The sequence below is a fragment of the Anabrus simplex genome, chromosome 8 (genome assembly GCF_040414725.1).
Source record: "Anabrus simplex isolate iqAnaSimp1 chromosome 8, ASM4041472v1, whole genome shotgun sequence".
Taxonomy (NCBI): Eukaryota; Metazoa; Arthropoda; class Insecta; order Orthoptera; family Tettigoniidae; genus Anabrus; species Anabrus simplex.
The window spans coordinates 43,796,126-43,822,012 of NC_090272.1; the positions used below are offsets into that span (position 1 = coordinate 43,796,126).

At 38.1% G+C, this 25,887-nt stretch overlaps 1 protein-coding gene across 1 annotated transcript in view; it reads left to right on the forward strand.

The window, feature by feature from the left end:
* Positions 1 to 25,887, forward strand: part of Sap-r (Saposin-related) — a 203,795-nt gene that overhangs the window by 14,565 nt on the left and 163,343 nt on the right. Inside the window, exons 3-4 of the mRNA XM_067152173.2 lie at positions 17,118 to 17,265; positions 19,012 to 19,212. Coding sequence (XP_067008274.1) covers positions 17,118 to 17,265; positions 19,012 to 19,212 — 349 coding nt within the window. The remainder of the gene's footprint in view (positions 1 to 17,117; positions 17,266 to 19,011; positions 19,213 to 25,887) is intronic.

Below are 25,887 nucleotides of genomic sequence, written 5' to 3' on the forward strand. Positions count from 1 at the left end.
CTGCAACATCTTCAGTTTTGGAGATATAAGTATCCCCTTTAAAAAATTGAATTTTTTGCACTTCTTTCACCCTCCTCCGTTAAGTGAATTTTTAGAAAACAAAAAATTCATGTTCTTTTATTTATAAAGGAGCTTCCAAATACCATTTATCACGTCTGTAGCATCTTCAGTTTTTGAGATATGTAAGTACCGTCATAAAAATAATTCAACTCCCCTTTCACCTCCCTCCAGTTGATTTTTCCCCAAAAAACGTGTTTCTTTATTTTTAAAGGAGAATCCAAATACCAATTTTCACGTCTGTAACATCTTTAGTCTTCTTTAGATATAAGTAACCGAGCTCGATAGCTGCAGTCGCTTAAGTGCGCCCAGTGTCCAGTATTTGGGAGACAGTTGGTTTGAACCCCACTGTCGGCATCCCTGAAGATGGTTTTCTATGATTTCCCATTTTCACACCAGGCAAACCTTAAGGCCACGGCCGCTTCCTTCCCACTCATAGCCCTTTCCTGTCCCATAATCACCATAAGACCTGTTGGTATTGGTGCAACATAAATCAGCGTCTGCTAGTTTTTGAGATATGAGTATTCTCGTACAAATAACTCAACTAATTTTCTAATTCTTTTACCCCCGCCTTTTAAGCTGTTTTTATTAAAACAAAAAATAGGTATTTCTTTATTTTTAAAGGAGGCCCCAAATGCGAATTTTCATGTCTGTAACATCCTCAATTTTTGAAATCAGAATACTAATAAAAGGAATTCAATCCACTTTTCAGTCTTTTGTTTAACCCCCTCTAAGTGTTTTTTTAAAAACAAGATATACATGTTTCTTCTTCTTTAAAAGAGATATACACGATTGATGAAATATTAACTTTTCCTTACTGAAGATTCTTCTATACGAGCAGAAAGTATTATCTTTCAAATTTAAAAAGATGTGTATTAGTTAGTATATTTACGTACGAAAATCTCAAAAATGAAGTGAACAAATTATTGCTTACGACATTTGGTACTCTTGGATAAAAAGTGTTCTCGCATGCACATTTTTTGAAAAATAATTTCTAATAGACTTGAGTAATGAAGTAAAAATGGTAGCATAATTGAGTCAAAATGTGCGAATTGGCTCCTATTTCACCACCATTACCCAAATGCAAAAATTATATACTTTAATAGTAATAAATGAAATATATTTTGCTTAGGCCTATAGGTAAGTTTTGCATATCAAAATATTACAAAAATAATAAGACAAATGATTTTTTTATACCGAATTAAAAGAATTCTGTAAGTGCGTGTTGTAAATTGATGAAATTCATGTATAATATATAAACAAGAATGAAATATTAAATATGGCACATGGTGTGCCATCATTTTTAATAAGCATGCAGCAATAAGATGTGTTAATGTATCGAACCTGTAAATGTCTTTTATAACAGTTTTAATGTAAAAGTAATTGTTTTACTCCATTTTTAAACAAATGATGGATCTGCCTGTCTAGGGCACTGTAAATATACCTTTCCACTTATTCCATTGAGTTGTAAATGGTATTGCTTTAAAAAATGTTTGTATATTTTTATTTGGTTAAATCTATTTCATAACTAAAAATACAGTGTTTTTATTTGCTGATGGTGGTGCTTTAAGAGGAAGTTCAACTGTGCAACGTCCCCTTTTTTAGTGTAACTGTTAATATTTGCTTTACGTCCCACTAACTACTTTTACGGTTTTCGGAGACATCAAGGTACCGGCATTTAGTCCCACAGGAGTTTTTTTTTTTACATACCAGTAAATCTACCAACACGAACGTGGCTGACGTATTTGAGCACCTTCAAATACCACTGGACTGAACCAGGATCGAACCTGCCAAGTTGGGGTCAGAAGGCCAGCACCTCTACTGTCTGAGCCACTCAGTCCAGCAGTGTAACTGGCCATTCCAGTCGTTGTGTTTACATTATTGTGCATTTCTTTTTAACATATATATGAAACTTACCATCTAAACAAATTGAGATTTATGCATAATAACGTCTAGATGATACTTAACAACCTCCACAAATTTCATTGTAGTAAATCTGATGTATGCGATTTTATAAAATTTTAAACATAGTGATCGATGTTTACATGGTACGGACTTTTAACTTTACATGCCGTTATGTTTTTTCTAAATTCTGCGAATTGTGGTAACTTGTATTGGTAATGTCAAAATATTTTTTACAAGGACAAGGGTACATTTTACAAAAAAAAAAAAACCATATGTGTAAGTTGCATAATGTCTGCGTAATATACTAAAAGGCGATTGTCGCGTGTTTACTTGACAGCGTCGCGGGATTACACACGCGAATCAGTGCTATGGTGACATGGCACGAAGGGCTAATAAATCCTAAACTCCGCATCGGATACAATCACTGAATGATAAAATGTATATTTAATATCGCAGTAAGTACAGTAGAGTCTCGCTCAACCAACCTTCGCTTATCCAACATTCCGTGTTATCCGACACTGGTAGACTTAATTTTGAACTTTTGGTGGAGACTAAATTCTGGGACACCCGGTGTGGAGGGTGCGACCGTCGGAACACCATTGGCCTGACTGCTGGCGGTAGGACCGACTGTTTTTCAAGGACAGGTGCAGCGAGTCTTCAGTCATTGTTCAGTGTAGTATCCATTGGGTGCGGATGTTAGTTTTCATATCCTTTGTGAGTATGGTGAGTAAACGGAAGAAACCGAGTCTTTCTATGGAAGACAAGTTGAGTCCGTTAAAGAGACTGGACAAAGGGGAAGCTCTTCAAAAGTGCTTTCAGATTATGGTGTTGGATGTGTTACAGTGGGAGACTGGACAAATAAGGAGGGAAGGTTTCGAAAAATGGTGCTCTATCAGAGCCATAAGTGAAGCACTGAAAATTAGAGAAACAATGAAGAAATGTGAGTACGAAAACTTAAGTGAACACTGTTTCTTTGGTTCACTCAAAAGCGGGAAAAGGGCCTGCCAATATTGGCCCCATTCTGCAAGAAAATGTGGTGTATTTCCAGGAGTAGTTTAATGAAGGGAAGCCTAAATTTACTGCCAGTGCTGGGAGGCTTCATCGTTGGAAAACACGGTATGGCATTTGGTAGCTTAATATTGTACCAGTAAAAGAGCCCGACTTTAAGATTTATTTTCAACGCAAGCATGGAATAGTTCTCAGGGCTGAACTGGATGAATAATAGCTAGGGCTTGGTACAGGAGGCAGGGTCCTATCCGCAAGAAAAATTTGAATCTGATTTGATGAGTTTATTCATATAATGCATGTTAAATTGCACATCACCTCATGGTAGATAGGGGTTGTCTTCGACATTGTCCTTTAAATGGCCCGGGTCTCCAACTCACCAGGCTGCACCGGCCAGAACACGTTCCAGAAGATGCCCAAGTACTCCGTCAAGATGCGGACGGACCATCCAGGTTGGTTGCATGGAATACGCCTCAAGTTCCCGATGCTCGTGATGACCTCCGCTGGTTCCTGACGATGTTGAGGGTAATCACATTACCCAAGTACAATGAGGTTGGTAGAATCAATGCAAACTCCGAAAATGTGCTCTTCGTCACTCGCAGAATAAATCAAAGTTCATGAAAACCTTGAGTAATGAGTTTTCTCACCACTAGTAAAATCACGAGACAAAGTTCATAAAGACTTTTAAGAATCCACTCTTTAACACTCATGGAAATGACAAGTCCGTGGTCATGAAGACTCAATGTTATAGTTCATCAATGAAAAAAATATATAATTCTTCAAGTAATCACTGGCAAAGATCACAAGTCTATGCTCATGGAAACTTCGAATAAAAATAGAGTTCATCACTCGTGAATATTACAAGTCTTTGAATAATCCCTGGCGAAAAGTTAGTCCATCACTGCTAACTATGACAAGTCTTTGAATAATCACTGGTGAAAAGTTAAAAAGTCCAACACTGGTAAATATTACAAGTTTTTGAATAATCACTGGCGAAAAGTTAAAAGTCCAACACTGGTAAATATTACAAGTTTTTTAATAATCACTGGTGAAAAGTTAAAGTCCAACACTGTTAAATATGACAAGTCTTATTTATAAAGACTTTGAAAAATTCAGAGTTCCTCAACACTCGTAAATATTGCAAGTCCCATTTATAAAGACAGAAAAATTCAAAGTTCCTCAGTGAGACTATAACCACACGAAGATAGCTTCCGACGATACTGGCAGCGAGTAGGGCCACGTTGACTACTCGACTGTCACTGATAGACTGAGATATCAGGCTATATGGAGCCCTCCTTATATTTGGTTTGGGGACATTACGTCACATATGCCGTGAAGCTGGTTATCTCCTGAATCCCTCGACAGATTTTCTTGAAATTCAAGCATTGCGACGTTTATGTAATTCCCTTTAAAATGACATGTTGATCAAGTCGCTACCCCAATTATTATAGGAGTTTTAAATTTTTTCTCCATCGAATGTTCCGGAAGGTATGATGCTTGAATCTGGAACATACGAGTTCAGGCTAGCTGCACGTGGCATGACAGGCGGGTGATCTAACTAGCCCCTGCGGCTACGTCACGCGTACAGCTGTTCTCAGCTTGCTTGCTCGCTCGTCTTGCTGAATGTAAACAAACCAGGCTTGCACTGAGTAATATGCGTGGTGATAAAATACAATCAACTCTCAAAAAAATATGCATGGACAGGTCGTAACCGGTACAATATATGTGGAGAAAAGCTGTCAGCTATATCTGATGAGGTGGTGAAATTTAAAAAGGAATGTCAAGTAATAATACTTGCTGAAGGATTAACCGGTTCTCAGATTTTTAATTGTGATGAGACTGGGCAAAATTTCAAGATGCTGCCGTCAAAAACTCTTGCCGCCCAAGCTGAGACATCTGCACCTGGCTACAAATGTAGTAAGGAAAGATTTATTGTTCTTGCCTCTAGTAATGTTACTGGGAACTTAAAAGGAAAATTGCTTATGATTGGTAAAGCAAAGAAGCCTAGGGCATTTAAAAATATTTCTGTTAATGCTCTTCCAGTCCATTACACGAATCAGAAGGCTGGCTGTATGTCTGCGGACATCTTTAAAGACTGTTTTCTTACAATGTTTGTTCCAAATGTAAAAAAATTTCTAGCTTCAAACAATCTCCCTAGAAAACCTCTTCTTCAACTAGACAACGCTCCATCACACTCAAATGAACAGCAACTTAGAAGAGGAGACATCAAATTCATGTTCCTCCCTCATAACGTGACGTCATTATGCCAGCCAATGGACCAAGGTGTGCTGGAAACACTGAAGAGGAAATATCAGCAGAAACTCCTTTCATCCTTGATTGTTGACAAGTTTCTTTTCGTAAGACATTTGGAATGTTTTCGTTCAATACAGCATGTACTGTACAATTGAATTGATAATTCAATAAATAGAGTAGGTACCATAAAACATGTCATTGTTTTAGTACCACATAATACAGTATGGCCTTCCCGTTTGTTTTAGTTCATTTTCAAAGTTATTCTGTATTATCCGACATTTTCGCTGATCCAGCATACTCCAGGTCCCGTTTAGGTCGGATAATCGAGACTACTGTAATAATAAAGAAGGGGCGTGATGGTGCAGCAGTCAAGCTGCGTGGAGCTATACCGTTTTCAAGTCCCGATTAATGCATGTGTGATTTTCGAGGTGAAAGTTGCGTCCGGTGGTTCAGATTTTGAGTTAAAAAATGAGGTCCCGTGCTTTATGATACTGGGATTATTGGTCACATAAAATTAAAAGCTTCAGTCCTCCCGGTAATAATAATAATAATAATCAGGTAGCAGGTAGGGACCCTTTTCGGAGGCAGCCCTGCTCCTGTCTGTGTGGGTCTCCCAGAGCACACTGACGTGGTGTGTATCGTCTGGTAAGGGTCCCAGCTCAGGGTTACGAGTGAAGACCTCAATGGCAGTGAAGGCGGAGATGAAGATCATTGGTACGACGGAACTGGCGGAAGAGGCATCCTTGCTTTTTGGGATAGTAATAAAAAGCCTGTTTAAAATCCAGGTGCGTCTTAGTGGTATCCACCGGCTTTCTGGTCCGTGTCTGACACCTTGTGTGTGCGGCGGCAATACCAAGCTCCAGGAACTAACTAACAATCCCTGGTTCTAAGCCCCCAACACTGCTGGATCTCCTATTACAAGCCAAACATGATTTGCGAGCGTAGTAACAGGTGGTATCCAATCCACCCGTTGCATTGAGACAGCAACCAGGCTTTTTTAATCTGGGGAGCCTGGCCGACCATGAAAACATGGGAGAGAGTCGGAGCTCTCTGGTAAACTATCCCACAAAACCCCCACATATGTTGGCACATTCAATATCAACACTTTGATTCAACCAGAAAAATTACTAAATTTAGTCACAGAACTTGATCAGCAAATATTCTTATCCTTGCCCTGCAGGAAACTTGATTTACTGATGATGCCACCTTGGATTATGGAAATTACCGTATATTCAAAAGTAAAACAGATCAAAAGATTCTAAATAGTACCCCTTTATTTGGCATGAGCTTCGTAGTACATAAAATTATACCGACCTCAATCCAAGAAGTTAATTCCATCAGCAATCACCTAATGATCATGAGGATTCAGTGTGCCAATAAAAAATATACATTAATAAATGCACACGCCCTTACAAATATAGATAACAAGAAGAACCCCCAAAACGTGGACAAATTTTGGAATAAACTTGAAAAGGTAATGTCAGAAATTCCAAAGGATGACGTCAAAATCCTCTTGCGCGATTTCAATGCACAAATCGGCCGAGAAAAGGAACACAAGTGTCGGACTCTACCTGGCGCACAAATTTACCAACAAAAATGGTTCAAGACTCGGTGACAATGACAGAATTTAACTCTACATCATTTCCCCTATTAAATGATGAGGGGTGGATTATATTAAAGAGAATATTATTGTTGGTTATGATGGCAGTTTTAGCGGGGTGTATGTCAATAGTGCAACCTTAAAATCATGTCCACATCTCTCAGGAAGCATCCCAAGAAACAAAAAACCTGGAGATCCCCCATTGAATCCATTGGCGAATTTCACGTTGATCATGTAGCTATCTCGTATCCGCTACAGAAAGAGGTACACGATGTACAAGTGAGAAGAGAGTAAACATCGACTCTGATCACTATCTGACAAGAGTTAAAGTAAAATTTACTCCAAGAAAATACCACCCCAAGAAAATACAACAATAGAAATTTGACATAAAAGGATTCCTGTTATGGATCTAAAAGAAGCATGGGAAAATCAACCAGCGAAAAAGTGGGAAGAATTCCACACCAAAATCATACAGAAGGCGTGAAAAATGGTACCCTTAAAAAGGAATACAAAACACCCCTGGTGGAACTCAACATGAACCAAGCCCTAGAGATAAGAAAATTTGCATTTCAGAAATAGAACAGTAGAAAACTCAAGAAGAATTTTATGAGACCAGAAAACAAGTATCCAAAACCATCAGGCAAGAAAAAAGAAATCACCTGAAAGAACAATTGGAAAACTTTAAAAACCACAACACAAGGGATTTCTACAGAACGTTCACAGAAAAAAATCCGAGGACAAATTCCACAGAACCTTTTCAGGAAACAAGACGGAGAATTGACGTTTACTAATAAAGAAAACTGCCAAGAACTTGCACAGAATTTCTTAACTGCCCCGGACCCACTGAAAGATTTCTTGAAGCATCCAGTTTCACTCACCCAGAATCACCTCCACCAAACCAGGAAGAAATTCAGAGCCACATTAAATGACTAAAGAACAACAGAACCTCAGGAAGAGATGGGATTGTTGCAGAATTCCTTTAAGATTCTTGGTCCAAGTTCACTCAAAGAACTTACAGAAAATCTGGAAATACGAAAAACTCCCCGAAGACTGGAAATGTGCCTTGATTCACCAACTTCACAAAACAAGGAGACAAAACTGATGTCAACAACTATAGGAAAATCTCCCTCCTTGAAGTCGGCTACAAAATTTTCTCTGCATGCCTGTTGAAAAGAATACAAGAACTCGAGCATAAGATTGGTGAATATCAAGCTGGGTTCCACCCTCACAGATCGTGCACTGAACAGATGTACAAGCTCAGCAACGCTTTAAAATTCAGGGCCCTCAGAAACCTTCAAATCATCTGTACCTTCGTAGATTTCAAGAAGGCTTATGATTCAATTGATCGTCAATCTCTGTTCAGCATCCGGAAAGAACAGGGACTAGACTCCAAAATGCTAAACTTGACCAAACAGACCCTCGCTGACATGGTCGAGTGAAATTCATGGGAGAACTCTCAGAAGAATTCCTAATAAAAACTGGTGTCCGGCAAGGAGATGGACTGTCACCCCTCCTCCTCAACCTCGTTCTAGATAAGGTGATGCGGGAATGGAAAAAAGAACTAAAAGCACAAAATAGCTGGAACCCAGTAAACATTGACCTTGCCCTTTTGTCCAGCAATGAAGTCACAGCGATAAGGCAAGTTGAAATTCTCCAAGAATGTGCCAGAAAGGTCTGACTTCATCTCCTTCCAGAAAACTGAATATTTTTGTTCAAAACTAGACATCCATAGTCTCAATACAAAATAAGACAAATCAACAGAGTCCCTCACTTCAAATACCTGGACAAAATCCTCAAACCAACCGGACAAGAAAAAATAGCCCAAAACAACAGTGTCCAAAAACTAAGAGCATATGGGAGAACAAGAGAAATCAACAAAAAATGTATCTCTCCATGTTAAGATTAAACACTACAATACTGTAGTCAAACCTGAGGCTTTATATGCAGGGGAAACTAACATTTCATAAAAAAGGGCGAGCTGGAAATATCCTAAAAGAAGAGCGAAAAATGATCAGGAAAATTTTAGGGCCAAGACACACGGAGGAAGGGTACCACCTCCAAACCCAGAAATCCACAGAAAAATGATCTAACATAGCGGCAGACCTCAAGAAAAGAAGGCTAAAATTTTGACATGTTAAGAGGCTTCCAGAAACCAGACTCTCACGAAATTCTTGAAAGAGTTGATAAACTGAAGAATTTCCCTTGGATACAACAATCAAAAGCGGACATGAAGAATGAATAAATTCAACCAGAAGAAATTTTGAATTGAAATATATATAGAAAGAAAATTGACAAGTGGGAAGTTACTCCAGAGAATGAAGTACCAAAAACAGCAGGTACCAAATGGACGGAAGAAAGGAAGAGGCTCTTCGGTCGACAGATGAAAGCATTTAGTATTAAAAACTTCATTTTTTTGTCCGTATTGACTCAAGATTTTACAATGCTTGGTAAAGCTAAAGGTTCCACCTGTTCAATACATTATCATATGGTCTGTTTGGAACATCACATATTTATTTAACTTATTGTAAAATACATCTTTGGGACTGGTTTCGGCAATTCACTATGCCATCATCAGCCATTGAAAGTTTAATAGCAAGGAACATTCAAAAAAGTAAAAATATGCTATAGAATCAGTATAGAATGTATGCTTGGCATACTTTTAACAGCAAGTCCTATTCTACATGAAAAACATTAAAAGTAGCTAGATAACATTGACCCATTGTACTATACAAATAACATGTCTTGTTTTGAAAAAATACAGTATTATTTAATACGTCTAAAATTATTTTGTATATGATTGGAAAAAGTCTATGATTTGGTGTAGCTTATGTACAAGAAATTCATATAAAATTGATAAGTGATTCTACGAAGCATTTGCCATTTTAAACCACAGTTTTTAACAGCAAGTCCTATTCTACATGAAAAACATTAAAAATGGCTAGATAACATTGTATTATACAAGTACCATGTCTTTTTTTAAAATTAGTATTATTTGGTGAGTCTAAAATTGTTTTTTAGGTGATTGAAAAAGTCTTTAATTTGGTGTAGTTGATGTACAGGAAGTTCATATAAAATTGATAGATGATTCTAGAAAACATCTGCCACTATTAAAGCACCGTTTTTTGGTTCCTCATGATATGCGACTTATACTGTTTGATAATATATACAGGTTCTTCTTTCTTAAAAATTATTGACAAAACAGTCTGTTTGACTAATATAAGGAGTAGCAGTTTTCTGATATGTTTAATCTTATTTTAGTATTTGAACCTGCTTCGTAGTATTTTTTCAAGATAAATGACTGTATGGCTGAGGCCGAAACTATGGTTGAGATCTTGAATATTATTTTATATGCCAGGTGGAAGTGGGCAGTAATTAGTATTAATCTTGAACCAGCACGGACCTCAAGACAGTTTTCCTGTGTTGGCCCTGGCTCTGTTAACTCTGTTAACTAATTTGGCTTCTTCTTTCAGAGCTATCACTTCTGATACAAGCTCAATATTTTCAAGTGATGAATTTGTTGTTTCTTTAAGCCAGGCTGGTTCCTCTTTGATCTTTACATCCAGATCCATTTCACCCTGCATCTGAAGTAGTTAGAAGTTAGTTCCTGTACATCAACTACACCAAATTAAAGACTTTTTCAATCACCTAAAAAACAATTTTAGACTCACCAAATAATACTAATTTAAAAAAAAGACATGTTACTTGTATAATACACTGGATCAATGTTATCTAGCCATTTTTAATGTTTTTCATGTAGAATAGGACTTGCTGTTAAAAACTGTGGTTTAAAATGGCAAATGCTTTGTAGAATCACTTATCAATTTTATATGAATTTCTTGTACATAAGCTACACCAATTCATAGACTTTTTCCAATCATATACAAAATAATTTTAGACGTATTAAATAATACTGTATTTTTTTAAAACAAGGCATGTTATTTGTATAGTACAATGGGTCAATGTTATCTAGCTATTTTTAATGTTTTTCATGTAGAATAGAAGTTGCTGTTAAAAGTATGCCAAGCATACATTCTATACTGATTCTGTAGCATATTTTTACTTTTTTGAATGTTCCTTGCTATTAAACTTTCAATGGCTGATGATGGCATAGTGGATTGCCTAAACCGGTCCCAAAGATGTATTTTACAATAAGTTAAATAAATATGTGATGTTCTAAACAGACCATATGATAATGTATTGAATAGGTGGAACCTTTAGCTTTACCAAGCATTGTAAAAAAAAAAAAAAAAAAAATGAATGCATCCTGGATCCTTCGCAAATGAAATCATAAATAAAGCTTCGTGTGTTCCAAAAGGGACCATTCATGCGTAATAATAATAATAATAATAATAATAATAATAATAATGTATATAACTACAGATACTGGTACTGACATCTGGCCTATTTAATAAAGTAGTGTTTTTATGAATTGTCACATTTAACACTAATAACAGTGAATGTAAAACAAACTAAAATATTTAAAAATAACAACTTTCAACGCTTAACTAGCCTACAGTTTGAATGAAAATTGGTCAGAAAAAAATATAATAAAATGAAAAAACAATTTTTGTTCATTCTGCTTCTGGTATAGACTCATCAAAATACCATTTCTCACGAGTAAAACGAGTCACCGTTAATTTTCTTTCAATTTCACTTACATTTAAAAAGCACTCGTCTTTCGTTGGTGGTTCACAAAACAGTTCAGCTTAATCGTTGCACTTGCGAAAATTGGTTACAAAATAAATATCATCATTACTTTCAAGTATGGTACAAACATAATATTTTGAATGTTTCTTTCTGCTGTATTTTCCAAGTACGAAGTCATCCACTTCAAAAGTGTGGATGTAGAGAGTGTGTGATAGTAGTTTCAGAATAATATTTTCTTGCTTTAACTATATATTTTTTTGAATGGCTCCACATAATGCATATCATGTGTTCCTGGTAGTGCACAGAAATGTAGTTTGGTCGCAGTCCACAAAAAGAAGACGGACTGATTACGTGGTGCGGGTATTCTTGCTTAAAAACTTCGTTCGCACATGGATCGTTTCTGTTTTTTAATTTTTGTCCAGAACTGCCCTTTACGGAGATAAAATCTCTTGCTCGAGGAGATGGCTAACTGATATCATCCGGTTTGAGAAATTTAAGAACTCCTTGATTTGGAAGTGAAGACTTCCTGCACTTGCCGGAGGTAGATGAACTTGCACCAAATTTTACACTCAGCGCAGAAACAACTTCCTGTTTCTTCTGCGGACTCACTGGTAAAGCCCGCTCCGAACGCTTTACAGCTTTCCTTGATGTTTGTTTGCATTTATAACCAGACGTTGGTGTACTCTGCTCTGCAATCGATGTTGATGGTTGTGATGTTGGACTTGTGGAACAGAAGGTAACTGTTGATAAGCCTTGAAGTTTTTTCTGAGCTCTGTTTCTTCACTGATTCTTGTACCTACTGGCAGCGTAACTGGGCAGGTGTCTTCTTTCTTCTCGCGATACTGTTCACAACGCTCCTTGTGAGTAAGTGGCATTATTAAATATCACCTCAGTGTGAACACAGATTGCTATTCTAAAATACGGTAATTGCTTTACAATTGAGTGTGACACAGAAACTGAATCCTGTGGGCAGCGGGTAACTTCCCGGTCGCCTGCTCGCAAGAACGCTGTAAACACACGATGTATTTTACTATCAGCTTCATATGAATCCATTTGAAATTTTAAACAAATGATATAGCAGCTTGAAAGGGTGTGCAGTATTGGCTTTGCGTAGAAAATTTTATTTGAATTGAGCCATGCACTTTTCGTCTACAGAAACTTTTATACCTTTTTTTTTTGTCGCATGTTTATACGGCCTGCAGCAATAAATTTGTTGCCTTAATACCTTATATGAACTGTTAATAATGTAAATAAGTACTTTACTGTGAAGAGAGAGCATTAGAATTAACATTTAATATAATTATTTTCATAACTTTTCATCATCGTAAACAGGAATTCCTAAAACTATTGGGAAATATCAGATAAATTTGTTATTTTAAACTTTACTTTTTCCTACTTGGGTGGACTATTCTCTGGAATCAGTCAACTGTTAGTACTACTAGCTGCCATCATTGGAGACCCGGGTTTGATTCCTGAAACTGCCAGAGATTTAACCTTTTCACTGCTGCGATCGAGTATACTCGAGCTGCCTGAAATGGTCCGCCAGTGCTGAGATTGAGTAGGCTGTACTGGATCTGTCTTATGACTGTCTCTATTAAGCTTCAGACATTTGTTAGTCACACTTTAAACTAAGTAGTTCATATTTTTTCCGCAAGTACTTTTGCAGGAAAATATTTCAGTTTTGACACAGGTGTAAACATTGTGTTTGATTGATGGCTGCCAGGTACGAACATAAGATGCGTCCGGAGGAAATCTTATACTTTTAGACGAGGCCGAGGTGGATTTCAGCAGTGACGGTATTGATATTGAAGATATTATTGAAGTGATAGGGAGTGATAATTATGTTAATGCCATAGAGAGGGAGAAATAACACTGATCCAGGCCTGCTCACATGGTTGGATGGTGAGTTTACGCCAAAGGTTCATTCATTTCAAGCGCCGTACCTAGCTATGTCAAATAATAATTTGACCCCTGAATGCACTGAAATGGATTATTTTGAGGTATTTGTTAATGAAGAGATGTCGAGGGTAGCGGATGAAGCAAACAGATTTTTTAAACACAGTTGATGCTAAGTTCATGGTAAGTTCCGCTTTACTTTGATCAATATTGTGTGTTTAATTTAATCTTTCTGCTGTTAATCATGTTTATTTTGGTATTGTGCATAAATATAGTTGGCATAGCCCATAATGCAAATGAAAATTTCTAAGCATCTTCCTAATGGACAAAATTTTTGCCACCTTGTGTGGAATCGAACCCTGGATCCTAAACATTAACTGTCTCCAACACTGTAGGAACAAACGGGTGAGTTAAAATGTCTTCTTGAAATAATATTCTTTAGTTAATGCTTGTATTTTATGTTCAAATTGGCGGTTATATTTGATGAGGTGGTTGGCTGAATTAATCCAGCACTGGGGTCGCACCACCCTGTCTGAGAATTCAGCAGCGAAAAGGTTAAGAATGATAGGAGCAGTGGTTTGAAGTTAAAATGACCATGTATGTCATCTCCATTGGGGGTGTGCCTGAAAAGAGCTCTACCATCTCGGGACGAGGAGAGGAGTTCTGTCTGGCTCCGTGGCTGTCATATCAGCCTTTGATCCAAGGAGTCCCGGGTTCAATTCCTGGCCGGGTCGGGGATTTTAACTTTCATTGGTTAAGTCTTCTGGTTCCGGGGTTGGATGTTTATGCCATCTTCAGCATTAGAATTTATCTTAAGTAGAGATCCATCATCTCGAATGACCTGCACCATTCCTCTCTGGATGCCCTACGCCAGTATCATTGTTACTGCTACTAGGCAACTAGCCTCTATTAACACTAATCAGAAGGAATGTAGAGAATGCCCAGCATTCAAAGAATGAAGGTAGCGGCAAAAGAAACGGAAGGTCAATGAAAGGCCTTGCATGCATACATCGGGGTCAGAAGAGAACAAGTGTTGACCAAGGGTGATCAGATAAGAAAGAAAGGTGTAAGTGAAGAGCCTGACATAAGTGGAAGCTATGACAAACTCTGCTCCGGGAACCGTGGTTGCCAACCTACGCTCGCAAATTGAGAGCCCCAGGTTCCCCTTTTAGTCACCTCTTCCGACAGGTGGAGGATGCTGCGGGTGTATTCTACTACACCATCCAAAGGGTATTTTATTGCTCCTATATAGCTTTTGCTTTTGGAGCACACCACCTGCTTCACCCCTCCCTCCTCCCTTGCCGATAAATATAGGAATATAGGTACAGGCTTGTTTAATGATATTACTGCTTCTTGTAGTTCCATGTGGTTCGTACGGCACTTATTCCCCATATTTCTTTCATCACACCCTGTGGAATCGTATTCAAATCCCAGAAATTATTTTCAAAATGATTAAATCTGAGTGTGGACATTTGTTAGAGAACTTGTTCCTCAGTCTTACTTTTTTAATTTGGATAACAAACCACATGCTAGCTATAAGATTTCTACAAAACCCATCCTGTTCTAGGGCGTAACTTCACTCTGTCTATAAATGCTTTGACAGATACATAAAGTTTTTAAATCTTCTGCCCTCTTAGGACAGCGGAAAACCTGATGGTACGATGGTGCATGACATTGACTCAACATGGACCGGTGGGTGATTTGATAATTCAGCTAAAGTAAAATCAATATGTACTTGACACCTCATGCACACCAACAAGTGATGGAACCAACTAAAGGGAAGAATATATATTCCAGACTGGTGCTGATAAAACCAAATTAGAGCTCTACAGAAAAACTGAAGTTATAGATAGTATTTTTGTCATAGTGAAAAATAAATGTAATAGGAAGGAAGGTTGTAAAAGTAGGAATATTATGTAGTACCATATGGTTGATAAGGTAGGCATGAGGGAGTTTAAAAAAGTAATTATGATCGGTGAAAACTGGTAAGTAAAAATATAAACAGCCTATGGGATGAGTTTAAGGTAGTTATCGAGGCGTGTGGAAACAGGTGATGTTACTTTTAAAGGTGGTGACAGAGAAATAGAGAGATTAAGGAGGAAGTACAGGATGGAAAGAAATAGGAATGGTTGTAGAAGAAATTCAAAGAACTTGCTAGAAAATTAAATTTTAACAAAGTCAGCTAAGGTAACATGATGGCAAGCATAATTGGCACTCAAGTGAGTTTTAATGAAAAACGGAAGGGTACTACTCTAAGGCTGAACCTGGTTCCAGGAAGGACATTCTGGGAATTATAAATTTACATCAGCAGTATGTAAAGATTGTTGGATGTAAGGATAATGTCCAAATACAGGTCGTGCCAAATACTAGCAAAGTTCTGAAATTTATCTATGATAAAGATATTTACAAAAACATAAACAAGTTGAAAAGAGAAAAGCAGCTGGAATTCATAAGATTTCTGGTGATATACTTTGGAAGATTATTGATGAAAATGAGGACTCTTGGACTAAACAAAAGTGACTGAATGGGTGGCTAAATTTCTAGAAAATAGAATTCAGACAATTAGAGTAGGTGAAGCCATTATCTGGTGCAGTAATGATTAAGGGGCATCTTGCAAGGTAGTATTATTGGACCTCTGTTTTCTTGTACTGCATATGTAAGTGATATGAGTCAAGAACTGGAATTACAGATGAGGCTTTTTGCAGTTGATGTTATACTGTACAGGGTAGGAAATAATTTACATGATTGTGAGCAAGTGCAAAAAGACCGTGACAGAGTTGTGAGATGGACGCAGACAATGGTACGATGGTAAATTGAATGAAAAGTCAGGTTGTAAGTTTCACAAAGAGGAAAAGATCTCTTGGTTTTAATTGCTGTGTTGATGGGGTGACAGTAACTAATGGGGGTCACTGTAAGTACTTAGGTGTTAATATGAAGAAAGATCTTCATCGGGGTAATCACATAAATGGGGTTGTAAATAAGTGTTGGATCCCTTCATTTGGTTATGAGGGTACTTCGTGATTGTAGTAAGGATGTAAAGGAGAGGGTGTATGAGTCTGTGGTAAGATCCCAATTAATTATGATTCTGTTGTATGGGTCCCTTGCCAGGATTACTTGGTTCGAGAACTGGAAAAAGATCCAAAGGAAAGCAGATAGATTTCTCTAGGTATTTTCCGACAAGCAAGCAGTGTTATGAAAATGTTGCAAACTTTGGGCTGGGAAGACTTGAGAGTAAGGAGATAAACAGCTCGATTAAACAGAATGTTCCAAGCTGTGTCAGTAGAGATTCGGCTTAGAATGAGATTAATAGATGAATAAGCTTGAGTGGAGTTTTTAAAAGTAGGCAAGATAATAATATGAACATAAAGTTGGAATTCAGGAGGACAAATTAGGGGAAAAAAGGGAGATGTTTGATAAATTTCCAACTTCTTTGATATGCATGATTATAATTAATTTATAGCTTTATGATGTTCTTGTACTTAATTTGAATGTTTTCCTGACATCAGCACTATAAAAAAAAGTAAAAAATGAATGTGTAAACATAGGTAAAAATGACAGTTTTGTAAAAGTAGGCAGATTGAATGCTTGGTAAACCTAGTATTAAGTAGATGCTTGCATGTAATTTCTTCAGTATTTATGACTGCTGTATTTATCATACCGGTGAGTGTATGTAGTTAAGAAAGTGAGTGAAGTGTGCTCTGTATGTTATTTTGTTTGCTGTATGTGTTAACTTACCTCATTTTGTGTGTTTCAGAAATGCTAAGAACTGCGGAGCAGTGAAGCATTGCATCCAAACCGTCTGGGAGCACCAGAAACTTCCACCTGATAATGACAATGTCTGTCAGATCTGCAAGGAGATGGTTAAGGAGGCTCGGGACCAATTGGAAAGCAACCAGACCCAGGTAGGTATCATTTCTGTTACCATGTAGTACATTCTAATAGATGCAGGCTGCCTTCAAGTAATCTCTCCTAGCATCACAAGTCACTGCTCACTTAATAGTTGCCCATACAGTTTTACTGTCAGGCTTTGCCTGCTATTTGAACTCTTAACGCAAAAAGCAAAATGACAAGCAAAGTAGTTATGTTTCCTGCATGTGTTAGTTGTGTAAAACTGTCAAATAATCCTGTATGTTGGCGTGACTTGTGGACTTCCAGCATGTTGAAAGTGTTAGTGAGCGTGAAGTGTCGGGAACAACACGAACATTAAATAATAAAAAGTTCTGTATGTAGCTAGCTCAGCGGTGGCTGCAGCTCGTATCCGAGTATACATGTTCTTCAGCAATTTACATTTTCACACTCGCAATGCTTTGTGAATAGTTTTCATAGGACTTACAAGGAGGCATTCCCTACTCATCAGCACCGATTTCGTTCAAATTTATAGAACATGCAGGGCTTGGCTAGAAATGGAAGTACCTGAAGTGGGAACTCCAGATGGCCAAGTGTACAGAAAACAAAAATAAAAATATTGACGCGGCTCTTGCACCGTATAAGCCCCTTGTGTCTATCTGAGGGCAGAGGTTGATTGATTTGCCCCTGGCCATCTGGCTGTGCTGTCAGTCTTCTTGTGTTGTGTTTATCAATCTTTCCTTGCCTGGGTCCCTCGAGAAGAAGACAGCTGTAATCAGAACAATCTTCAATTGCATATAGTGGCTATTTGGAGCTGCGGGCAGTGCCAGTGCACTATGAGAGACTTTATATCTCTTTTACAAAAATTCATGCCTGCTAGGCCATCAGATGATATAAATATTGATTCCCATAGGGAATGTGAAATATTTGTCCTGAATGAGTATATTCATAATTCCAATATAAAGGGTCCGTCATTGGAAAGTATACATTTTTCAGCTAACTCATCGTTGGTTGCCATTGTTTCGTCTCAGTATGCCAATTTGGATTCATCTGATGGCATAGCAGGCATAAACTTGTGTGTGCTAGTTGCTAGGTGATTCTGTGGATGAATTCTACCACCCCTATCCATCGAAGGATGTCTGATTTCAGTCCCATATTTGCATATCCTGTTTTTATTTTCTGGTAACTGTGTTATTTATCCTTGAAATGCCCGGTGGTTAATGTTTGTATGTTCAAGACGAGCTTTTCTTTCCCCCTGTCGTGTACTGCAACTATTGTTCTCATTGTACTTTCTTTTCACAGCGCGATTACCAATTTGCTCTGCCTCTTTAATAATGTGGAGTTTTTTTTAGTCACGAATGTCTTGTAATGAGAATGCACACTGCCCATCCTGAACACACGATATTGCTTAAACTGCTGCCACACGTGTCGTGATGCGTGCACAGCTCGCTTGTTGTTTGGGGGGGGAACCGAGTTACCAGCAGAGTTGATTGAAAAACAACTACTTCCAGATTTCTGTATGTCAGGAGCACTGCCCCAACCTTGACGCAAATAATACCTGTACTCCAATATTTTGCCACCAAAGTTTGAAACAAACTTACAGGGATTATTCACGTATAGGCCTATGCAGCAATAAAACTTTTCTTTTTCCTATTGATGAAGGAGTAGCCCATGAAATTCAGTACTCTTGCAATTGCTATGATTATTTGTAGGAAGCACATCATCCCCAATATACAGAAAGATCTTAAAATATGAACAATTTCTTCATGACTAATGTATTGTAAATTTATATCCTGTTTCAGGAGGACTTACGACAAGTACTTGAAGGTTCATGTAAGCTGATTCCAATTCGCATTGTTGCCGATGAGTGCATGAAACTTGCTGATGATTTTATCCCAGAATTGGTGGAGACATTGGCTTCCCAGATGAATCCCCAAGTGGTATGCTCTGTTGCTGGATTGTGTAACAGTGCTCGCATTGACAGTATGTTACAGGAAGGAGAGGTAAAATGTTTTGACAGTTCATTCTGTGTTGATCATTAATCCTATTACAATTTAATTGACATGTTGCTATGGGTAGAGACAAGTTTTTTCTGCTAGAATTTTTTTTTTTTGGAAATGTGAAATGTGTTATCAGTGCTATTAACCCATTCACCATCAGCCTTTTAAATCACCTTCTGGTGCTACCTCCGGTTGCCCAATGAATGGGACTTCACTTTGCACCTTTAATTGGAGAACACTTCATATCTTTGTTCATTATTGTGCTGTTTTTATGAAACAAAAACTACAGTGATTGGTGTATCATTCCTGTATATTCTTACAAAGTTAAGACTTGTTACATCAATAACTGAGGTAAAAGCTTTATCTCAATTTCTTTTAAGTTACAATGGTAGTTAAAAATTTGTGTTAAATGCCAAAAAATTTGAATTCAGACTGTACAGTGTATGCCATGGGACATTTTCTTTTGCATTATGAAAAATCCCATAGAGTTCAATGTCTGCAATATCATTTCCTCGTGCTCAAGTAGATGTGTTGGTTAGAGTTTCGCTATGAATTACAAAAGTAGCAGCGCAGCATTCACGCACATCTGCATATCTTTAATAAACATAGAGATGTATAAATTTGTAATGAGTAGTGAGTATTAATGGTGCAAAATTTGACAGACTTTATTGAAGATGTACTAGATAATGAATGACATTTATATTGATTTCAGTTTTAGTGATTTTGATTTAGAAAACAATATTGGAGAAGCTGTTAGTTGAAGAGACAAAAGCAAAGGAGATGAGTAGGTATGTTGCTGGCAAGGTTGAGGAAGGATTCACATGTGAACTCAAGCAACAACGACCCCAACATAAAACTTACCGGGCGAGTTGGCCGTGCGCGTAGAGGCGCGCGGCTGTGAGCTTGCATCCGGGAGATAGTAGGTTCGAATCCCACTATCGGCAGCCCTGAAGATGGTTTTCCGTGGTTTTCCATTTTCACACCAGGCAAATGCTGGGGCTGTACCTTAATTAAGGCCACGGCCGCTTCCTTCCAACTCCTAGGCCTTTCCTATCCCATCGTCGCCATAAGACCTATCTGTGTCGGTGCGACGTAAACCCCTAGCAAAAAAAAAAAAAAAAACATAAAACTTCATGGATACACTGATGGATGGTGAGTGTTCAAACACTGAACCAACTTACGTGGTATGAGTATTCCTTCACTTGTTGGACATAGCTATTCATAACAGCCTGATCATTCAGAGAGTCCTAAATGTGGGGAAGAAAATGACACTGCTTGATATCAATCTCGCGGCAGCGCGTGGCCTGACAGAACAGCACCATGTGCGCCACGCTCCATTCCCGCAAGGAGGTAAAATATCTATGAAGCCCTTGCCCTGTAGGCTAAAAGAGACATTTCTTCTCCAAGATTCCATCCACAGACAAGAAAAAATATGCTAGCTGGCGGTGTTATGTCAGAAAAGAGTTGTTAGGAAAGATTTTTTGCTTTATGTCGCACAGACACAGATAGGTCTTATGGCGACGACGGGATAGGAAAGGCCTAGTAGTGGGAAAGAAACGTCCATGGCCTTAAGGTACAGCCCCAGCATTTGCCTGGTGTGGAAATGGGAAACCACAGAAAACCATCTTCAGGGCTGCCTACAGTGGGGTTTGAACCCACTATCTCTCGGGTGCAAGCTCACAGCTGCGCGACCCTAACCGCACGGCCAGCTCGCCCAGTATAGGAAAGATGTAAGAGCAATATGCGCTAGGGTCGCGTAACTGTAAGTTTGTGGGTTTGAATCCCACCATTTGCACCCCTGAAGATGGTTTTCCGTGGTTTCCCATTTTCAAACCAGGCTCTACCATAATTAAGGCCACGGTTGCTACCTTCCCAGTCCTTGCTCTTTTCCATCCTTCCTTCACTGAACACCTTCGATATCTTAATGCGACGTTAAACCACTAGCAAAATAAAACGATGTGCTACCTGCAGAAATGTACCCTTGTGCTTCAACCTGTTTTGATGCATATCCTACTAAACTCAACATGTAAAATTAAGATTTAAATACATTCTATTAATATATTAGTATATTAGAAAAGTGAGTGAAATACAAGGAATGTTTGATCAAATAATATGCGATAAATCTTCGTCCATCATATGCTGGAAGCATTTACTCCTTGATGACAGTTTGTCATCCATAACAGGGAATGGGTTAAATAGTCAAATGAATGGTGTTATTAGTATAAAATAGAAAATACAAATACAGTAAAACCTCGTTAAGACAGAGGACAAGGAAAAAGAACACGTTAAGCAAGAAAACGTACTACTGAATATACAAGTATCCAACATGTATATAGAAACACTAGGTGCAATTTTTTTTTTTTCATCATGAGGGCATTTTACGTCTTGTATCCGCGGGCACAGTGAGAACTATACCATTTGTAAAGATGAGAGGAGAGTATTAAAAGGTATGAAAAACACAAGAGAAAAAATGAAACTTTTCTGTTGAGGCTTGGGAAGCAGCTGTATTTATATGTAAGTACAGCTGCTACCCAAACAACTTTCGCAGTCGTCAGCGGGATACAGGAGAGCGTATCTACACGATACTACAGAAGATGACTACCGCAGCAGTAGTCGAAACGTCTGGGAGAAGCGAGAGGAGTGGACCACGGCATAATAGCCAGGAAGATTTTTATTATAAATGTAGGCTTGCTTACTTTTGCACAACTGTTCGATGTGGGGAGGAATCTCAGACAAACACACCCATAATTCGTGGTCTACAGAAGTCGCTCACATTTCTTATTTTTAATGCAGTTCAGTCCTGAAAATCTCTGTTCACACAGATATGTTGTTGAAAACTGTATTAATATAGATATGGCATGCTCTGATAACACTGAGGACTGTAATATAATTATTGCACTACTTGTTTTTTAATACCAGCTGAGAAATTGTATAGTTTGTATCATTTGACAAAGGTACTTTGGATATCTCCCTCTTGGCAGCCTCTCCTAACATGGATTCAACTATTTCTTTACAAGCAGGTACAACCAAGGTTTCTGCTGCTGTATGTGACTGTATATTCCTGGCAATTTATTTCTGCTACTTTATAGCTAGCTACTAGCACTTTTCCTGAAATTGTAATTATTTTATTCATTGCCTTGCCTTCTTTAATTTGAGAAAGAGTAAATGACTGAAATAAGTTTTATCTTTATTTTCCAGGTGACTGTGTTTTGTTTCCAAGTGTCTCTTTAGTTTACTTGGAACCATACATTCTATTCATTGCTTAAATTTTTTGCCACATACAACACTCAGGAAATTTACAGTTTCCAGATTCAGCAAATGTAATCTGAAGCTTAAATAAGAATCCTGATATTTGCGCACAGCCCCAGACGATGAACTGCTGTGCAGAAGTAGCTTCTCACAGACACTTGATCTGGGTGATTCACTTGTTCTATTTTCACTTTTCATTGCTGTTTAATTGTTGGTATTTAATTAAAACCTCCATGTTACAACACACTATCTGTATATTTACTTCAGTTTTATAACAACTCCAAATATTGCGACTTATTCAACAATCAGTTGCACTAAGTTTTGGAATACATTTAAACATCTCTCCATTTCCTACTGAAGTACTGAACTGACTGCAGGTGACCGTTTATTGGTTTATATATGCTTCTCTAGGGTTTGGGAGTAATCGACGTTTCTCTACGAACGTTCCAGTAGTTCGTGTACAACTCCACTAGGGTTCTCAATCTTTTGACATTGCTCTGTAGCGTTCAAAATTCCTCTAAAGCAGTAATAGTTGCTTGTACATGGGTATGTGCTGCCATATTCAGCATAGTGAAACAGTGTGCCACAAACGGAAAAGTTTTGAGAATCCCTGGTCTAGACAGTGACTCGGAGAGATGAGAGTAGAGTACAATAAGCTGAGATGAAATTCCTGAGGAGTACAGGTATGGTACAGAAGACAAAGATGGATAGAGTGAGAAGTGGAGACATACAAAAAGAGCTATATGTGCAAAAACTAAATGACAAACTGGAACAGAATAGATTGAGGTAGTTTGGACATGTCAAGTGGATGGAAGAGAAAAGACTGCCAAGACAAGCATTGGAAAGACAGATAATATGGCAGAGAGCACGAGGGGGACCAAGATTGTGATAGGTAGACTCTGTGAAGAATATCATAGGACAATGGAACCTGGAATGGAACATGCCGTTCGATGAGGAATCTTGGGGAGACAGGACGAAGTGGAGAGGAACCCTATTTTCCCCTGCTTGGTGTCAGCTGGGAAAGGGGAAATGATGATAATGATGATGATGATGATGATCGCAAGATTCACCCGTCAGTGCCAGTGTTCTGTTGGGAAGGACATTGTAAGAAAAAGACCAGTCTCGTCGGCGTTGTCACTCTCGGCTCGTACCCTTCATACAAACTCCAAACTTTGTAAATTAAGTTTCATTTAAAAAAATGATGAATTACAAATTGAATTATGGGAAAAGAATATTAAAATTTAAAAATTCATTGAAAGAAAAATAAACTTTGGAACAAAATCATTAGAATTATGGTGGTACTAAAACTCAGAACTGAGATTTAAAATCTCTGAATTGCAATTCTGTATATGGGATCCCTTTTATAAATAATGTAACCCCTATTCTACTTCACCATAAAATTAAACATACATACATTATCATTATAGACTGTTATGCCTTTCAGCGTTCAGTCTGCAAGCCTCTGTGAATTTACTAACCATCGCCACAATCCTCGATTTGCAACTAGTGTTGTGGCCTCATTTAGTTCTATACCTCTTATCTTTAAATCGTTAGAAACAGAGTCTAACCATCGTCGTCTTTGTCTACCTCTACTTCTCTCACCGTCCATAGCATAGTCCATTATTCTCCTAGGTAACCTATCCTCCTCCATTCGCCTCACATGACCCCACCACCGAAGCCGGTTTATGCGTTCATCTTCATCCATCGAGTTCATTCCTAAATTAGCCTTTATCTCCTCATTCCGAGTACCCTCCTGCCATTGTTCCCACCTGTTTGTACCAGCAATCATTCTTGCTACTTTCATGTCTGTTACTTCTAACTTATGAATAATATATCCTGAGTCCACCCAGCTTTCGCAAAGCAAAGTTGGTCTGAAAACAGACCGATGTAAAGATAGTTTTGTCTGGGAGCTGACTTCCTTCTTACAGAATACTGTTGATTGCAGCTGCGAGCTCACTGCTTTAGCTTTATGACACCAATGTAATAGACAAGAAAAATGTTCCACCTATCAATACATTTATTGTGAATGAATTATTGCACTAGTACCGGTTTCGGCCTATCTTGGCCATCATCAGCTAGCACACAAATTTACAGTCATTAGACAAAATTACAAAGATGTTACGTTAGGGCATCCGGATGTCTAATGGAAAATGGAAGTAAAATATATTGCAGTATGTTGCGTTAAAATATCTCTGATTAAAAGTGGTGATGGTTATAATAAACTAAAACCTATTGAGCATGGACATGAGTACATAAACACATTAAAATATATATGCCAAATCATAAGACACTAAAAAATATAGCACATTAAACACATTAAAATATGGTATATTTTGAAAACATCTATTAAAATTTGAGTTCATGTTGCGTTGCATTCATTCTTCAATCCTCTTGTAGTTCTTGTGTTGATCAAGTTGTATTAGGTGATCATCGAGGATGTTCTATGGCTGATATACAGTGAAACCTCGATTCTCCGTTTTTCGAGGGACCATGAAAATAAAACGTACAATACGGGAAAACGGAAAATCCAGGAATGAATGAAAACCATCAACAATTTGGCTAAACATCACAAAAATGAAATGTGTATAATTATAATCTTACAAAACTCCTAAACCAAACCAAACTACAGCCCCAGTGGGACTTTGCCTGCCAAGCGACCGCTGCTCAGCCCGAAGGACTCCAGATTACGAGGTGCGCATGGTCAGTGCGACGAATCCTCTCGGCCGATATTCCTGGCTCTGTAGATCAGGGTCGCCATCTCACCATTAGATAGCTCCACAATTAAAGGTAATCACATAGGCTGAGTGGACCTGGAACCAGACTTATATCCAGGTAAAATTGTCTGACCTGGTCGCAATCGAACCCGGGCCTTTGGATGAGAGGCGGGCATGTTAGACCACGAAACCGCATTAATTACCGGTACGCGAGTTCAAAATCTCGATACTTTATATTCAGTTTTACAGGGGAATCTTCGTCAGTTTCCCGTGAAAACTTCTTTCAGTTCAGCGACTTTGGTTAGGCTAGCCAAACTCTTCGAAAAATCTAATAACGCCAAGCCAAACGACAATCGACCACAAGTAGTTTTTAATTCTCTCATCTAATAAAATAAAGCACATTAGATACGAAAGCACCCAAAATGAATGCGAAATCCGTTCATTTCTTAATCTTTCATTGTAATTTGGTCTCCGGTATACTGTTTGTAGTCAGTTTCTGGAAATCTCGTACCGCGAAAATATGGTTTCGAATGTAAGTATCGATTCTTAAAAGTTCTCGAATGCATTATATTCAATTCTGCGCGTCACAAATCCAATCAAATTGGAAAGATAAAAGAAATATCAAAACTTCAGAAATTACGGTTATTCGTGACCTTGAGGTCATCTGGAAAGCGCGCTCGCTGCACATTTCAGTACGAGTTTGAAATTATACCAA